The 5,670-nt window shown below is 41.6% G+C and overlaps 1 protein-coding gene across 1 annotated transcript; it reads left to right on the top strand.

Moving 5' to 3' along the window:
* Positions 1-4,387: 4,387 nt before the first annotated feature.
* LOC119426308 (UDP-glucuronosyltransferase 2A1-like) lies at positions 4,388-5,668 on the top strand (the record flags this gene model as incomplete). Its single annotated transcript, XM_037693876.1, has 3 exons — positions 4,388-4,568; positions 5,016-5,155; positions 5,270-5,668. Coding segments are annotated over exons 1-3 (720 nt in total), but the record flags the coding sequence as incomplete, so codon positions are not given.
* Between the last annotated feature and the right edge of the window lie 2 nt (positions 5,669-5,670).

Below are 5,670 nucleotides of genomic sequence, written 5' to 3'. Positions count from 1 at the left end.
GATCGACCAATGAAGCCGATGGACACGGCCGTCTTCTGGATAGAGTTTGTCATGAGACACAAAGGAGCTGCTCACCTGAAAGCACAGTCCTACAAAATGTCCTGGTATATCTACCACTCTGTAGATGTAGTCCTCTTCCTCACTGCAGTAGTTCTGATGATGATTTTAACTACGGTTTTATTTTTCAAATGTTTATGTAATGCCCTGCAGAAACAAAAAATTAAACACGACTAATGTAACTGCAACATTTTTAGACTTTTTTAGTAGTAACTATTTTATTTTAAACGTTTGGAACTTTGTCCTGAGCTAGCATGCTGCTCAAAAATCTTTCAATGATACATTTTTTTACCAAACTATTTTTTTGGATATAATAAATTGGTTTTTCTAATGTATATATTTGAAACTCAAGAAATAAAAATATAATCAAGTTCACATAAATATGACAGTCAGTCAGTGTCTTCATTTGATTCCTGTCTGAGTCTGCATTCTCAGTTTCTGTCAGAGCAGGTGACTTTGCCTGTCCAAAGTCCGTGTCCCCCTTCTATCTGACCTTTGAAATTAAAGGTTGAAATGAAGATGCAACACCACAATAAGAACCATAAAAGTTTTTGTTCTTGCTGTGACCTTCAAGCTTACCAATGAAAGAAACCACAGTTACTGTACATTAAATCTATTTGGAAATTTTATTGGTTGAAAATTACAAGTTGTCATTTAGATTCAAAATTATTTTCATAGATGCACATACTCAGTATCAGTATTTTGTGACTCAGTGGGAACTATACATATATATATATATATATATGAACTTCCGGTTTGTTGAAATACAAAACTGTTAAATTTTAACCAAGTTTCAGCTATGTACTGAAGTCATTCAGACAGTTGACATTATTGCACGTTGAAAATATTTTGCTGCCACAATGTAAAATAACAAATAATAATAATAATTTATACATTTTCTTAGTGTATAAAAGTCAATTAAAAAAGCAGGTGTACAGAAAAGACTATATCATCACGTTGTGATCAATTGAAAGCTCTGCCCCTCTCTTCGCCCGAGTGTCCAAGACATATGGCAGCAGGTCTGCTGACACGATTACAAAATCGATCATCAACCATTGGTCTAAGGTAGCATGGTAACAGATATACTTATGAACTGCTATATGCTCAACCATGGTGTTCATTATGGACAACCCATGCCTAGCACAGAAGTCCAATAAACAAAAAAAAAAAACATTTGGGTTCAGATCAGGGAGGCCATTCCTCCCAATCACCCCCTCTCCAGATAACTTTGACATTGCCCACATGGATATTGAATCACCCAGTAGAATGAAGGAATCCCCAGATGGCACCCCTTCCAGGACACCATCCAGAGACTCCAGAAAGGTTGGGTAATCTAAACTGATGGTGCATAAGCACCAGCAACAGTCAGAACCATCTCTCCTGCAGCTCGGAGATGCAAAGAGGCAACCCTCTCATTCATCAGGGAAAACTCCAATACTGAGGCATTCAGCTGGTGGTTTGTGAGATTTCCTACACCTGCCCAACACGTCTCTCCCTGGGCAACTCCGGAATAGGAGAGAGTCCAGCCTCTATCTACAAGTTGGGTTCCAGAGCCCAAGAAACACGTATAGGTGAGCCAAACTTAATCTATATTTCTCAACCTGACACACAAGCTCCAGCTTCTTACCTGCCTGTGAGGTAACGTTCCAAGTACCTAGAACCAGGCAATGCCACTAAGCATGGGAGACCCTACCAGGGGTTAATTCCCCAGACAACATGACACCTTAAGCCTCCAGTATACTGCCGTGTACGTCCGTTCACGCGTATGTACACGTGTACTGTATGCAGAGGGTTCAGTCATTAAACTCCAGCGTACACCCCTAGCAGCTGCAGAGCAGCTTCACAGACAAGGGGCGTTTACCTTCAGGACAAATTGAGGTCGCCGATTGGTCATTTGCTGACGAGCCTACTGGATTGATTGACAGGTCGAGGGGGAAAAAAAATGAGCGCTGGCAGCCTCAGCCACAGTGGTGTTCTGTGTTTATATATTGTTAATAAAAAGATCTTAAAAAAAACACAAAAAAAAACAGGGAGCGCTGGCTCTACAGCCCACACATCAGACCAGCCCACCAGGAAATCTCCAGACCCTCTCGCAGCCATGCTGGACCTGAGTTTAATTCGCTCGTGACAAATTCCTTCATTTCTCACCATTTCAGTCATGGCATCAACGGAGGAGGAAGAGATCACTGCCTCTTGGCAAAAAACCAAAAGAAAAGGCCAGATCAGAGATGAAGAAGGGGAATTTAATACATTGGTGTCTCATACAAAACAGTCCGTCGCTGGGAAGTTTATTGTGCGACACTGCGTACGCGGTCGTAAAAATTTGAGCTTTGCACGGACATGCCCTGGGGGGTACGCTCGTACCTCTGCGTACGTACGTGCGTACCTCTGCGTATGGATATACGCGGCAGTATACTGGGGGCTTTAAGGTGGTGGAGGACTACTCCTTCGATCCTGAGACCGCTCAAGATCACATGGGTAGTCAAATCCCTCCAACACATTAAGGTGGCAATTCTGTGGAGGGGAAGGTGCCAAGGTGTCTTAAAGACATAAAAGCTTGAATGGCACATTCACAGTGTGGAATTTGGGAGTTGAACTGGATCCTGAACAACCAGATCAGGTCAGTCATTAAAATATGTTTCTATCATTTGAGACAACTGGCCAAGATAAAAGTCATCATTCCAACAAAATATTTTGAGATAGTTATCCATGCCGTTGTCACAACCCATCTGGATTACTGTATCACACTTTATCTTGGGGTTAATTGGTCTTCTATTGCCCGACTGCAGAGGGTCCAAAATGCTGCAGTACGGCTTTTTACTGGCACACGTAATCATGAGCACATTTCCCTCATTTCATCCTCAGTTTATTGACTACCCATGCATTTTAAGATCAATTTTTATGTACTTGTCTCGGTTTTTTAATTTTTTCATGGGCTTGCCCCACCTTAGCTCACTGAGCTACTGCATCCTAACAAATTGTCCAACTCACTCAGATCATCTGACCAGCTGCTCCTGTGTGTCCTAAAAGCTAGTCTCAAGCTCAGGAGGGATTGAGTTTTTGCTCCATCAACTTCTAAATTGTGGAACGAGTTGCCCTTCCGTCTCAGACAGGCCTCTTCATTGTTTTAAAAACTCTTCTTAAAACCGAACTCTTTTGTTTATTTGTTTATAACACTTTGTCAAGGGTTGTTTTTATCCTGAGACATTTCTGTTCAATATTGGGCTATCATTATGGTGCTTTGAACATTTTCCTTCTGGGCGAAGAAATAAAGTTATGGTTTTATGATAATGAAATTTTTTTTTCATGAATAAACATGTTAAAACATGTGTCATCCTCAAGACATACAATGAGTGTTAACAGATACTCAGTGTGGCTGAAGAAGATGGCAGTGGCAATTCTTTTGAATTAAAACTGGTGTGCAGTATGCATTACTTTCGGAATGTTAAGCCTTTGTTGAATTTCTTCTAATAAAAACTGCCCCAAAGTTGTATTAAACATCACATATACAAATAGCATTAAGTGCTACTTTTACATAAAGTAACCTATAAACCGTTTACTTTACTCACTTTTTCCTGTTCGTGTCGTGGTGTTGCTGGTGTCTATCTCCTCCGGTCACCGTGCCCTGGACAGGTCACAAGTCCATCACAGTAAATATACAAATAAATGAAACATTCATACCCACACTTACATCAGTTCGGTTACTAATTAACGCAACATGCATGTTTTTGTTTTGTGGGGGGAAACTGAGGTACCCAGAGAAAACCCATCCATGCAGACGAGAACATGCAAAGACCACACAGAAGGGCTCCAGGCTGGGAAGCTGTGGGCGACCTACTTACTGTGATGTGGCAGCACTAATGACTGCATTGCCTTATTTGTATATTTGTTTTATCTATTTACTTAACTGATCATGTGTTTTCAAGGTTTACCTCACTTGAGGACAGTTGTAACTTGCTGCATCATGAAGATTTCAGTGAGTGATACTGGCTGCTGGTGAAGCTCCTCCCATCCGAATTACAAATAACTCCAAACTAACGATTGGTGTCTTATTGTACACCTCCTCCCACTCGGTAGATTATTTTTTCTGTTGGGAGAAACAAGACGATCCACACAGTAAGTAGCAAGGCTTAACATACAGAATGGATATGTGTACGTGCCAAAATAACAAATACAACTGTAGCACTTGTTACTTGAAACTCATGTACTTCTATTTCAGATGAGATCCGTCTGTTACTGCAGTGCTTTGCTCCTGCTCCTCCTGATTCCCAGTATCTGTCAAAGTGGGAACATCTTGGTCCTACCAGCTGAAGGCAGCCATTGGATAAACATGGAAATTCTTCTTAAGGCTTTGCACTCCAGAGGACACAACATCACTGTTGTACGTTCCAGCAACAGCTGGTACATCAAGGAGAACTCTTCTTACAGCACCATCACTGTTCCTGTGGAAAGAAGCTTCTATCAAAACTTTATTACCAAAGTTATATTTGACCTCATACAGTTTGAACGAGGTGCTTTACCTTTGACAAGCTTTCTTAAGGCAAGTGTAGGCATGTTCAGCACATTCATTGAGATTCACAGAGCTGCGGGGGAATTTGTCTCAGCACTGCTGGATGATGCAGAATTGATGAGAACATTAAAAGAGAGCAGGTTTGACCTGGTTCTTACTGATCCCTGCTGGGGCCATGGAATTATTGTGGCCAAGTATTTGAATCTTCCTTTGGTTTATAATGTTCGATGGTTAATATCTGAAGAAGCTCATTTTGCCATCGCTCCTTCACCTTTATCATACGTTCCTCTAACAGGATCTGTCTCGACTGACGAGATGACTTTTTCCCAGAGAGTTAAAAACATGATTTTATATTTTATTATCCGAATCCATCAATTTGTGGTGAACAAAGACACATACCAACCGTTATGTGATAAATATCTTGGGCCCAATAATGACTTTGATCAAGTTAAAACCGACGCAGACATTTGGCTGATGAGAACTGATTTTGTGTTCAACTATCCTCGTCCCACAATGCCTAATGTTGTGTACATGGGAGGGTTCCATTGTAAATCTCCAGAACCACTTCCTGAGGACTTGGAGGAGTTTGTGCAGAGTTCTGGAGAACATGGAGTCATCGTCATGTCTCTGGGAGCTTTTGTACTTCAACTACCCGATGACTTGGCTAATGAGATCGCTGCAGCGTTAGCTAAAGTACCCCAGAAAGTAATCTGGACCTATAAAGGTAAAAGACCAGCCTCTTTAGGAAACAACACTTTAATGGTTGACTGGATGCCCCAAAAAGACCTTCTAGGACACCCCAAGATAAAACTTTTTGTTGCTCATGGAGGAACAAATGGAGTCCAGGAGGCAATTTGTTACGCAGTCCCAGTCGTGGGTTTGCCCTTGTTTTTTGACCAGTATGACAATCTGCTCCGCCTGCAATCAAGGGGGGCAGCTAAAGTTCTGAATCTGGTTACAGTCGACAAAGATGATAACTTCCTAAAAGCTCTACAGGAAGTCCTCAATGAGCCCTCCTACAAGATGCACATGCAGAGACTTTCCAGACTGCACAATGATCGACCAATGAAGCCGATGGACACGGCCGTCTTCTGGATAGAGTT

Source organism: Nematolebias whitei, chromosome 2 (genome assembly GCF_014905685.2).
Source record: "Nematolebias whitei isolate Nwh7 chromosome 2, NemWhi1, whole genome shotgun sequence".
Lineage (NCBI taxonomy): Eukaryota > Metazoa > Chordata > Actinopteri > Cyprinodontiformes > Rivulidae > Nematolebias > Nematolebias whitei.
Note: the sequence above shows the minus strand (reverse complement) of the source record. Positions and strands in the feature narration are given on the sequence as shown.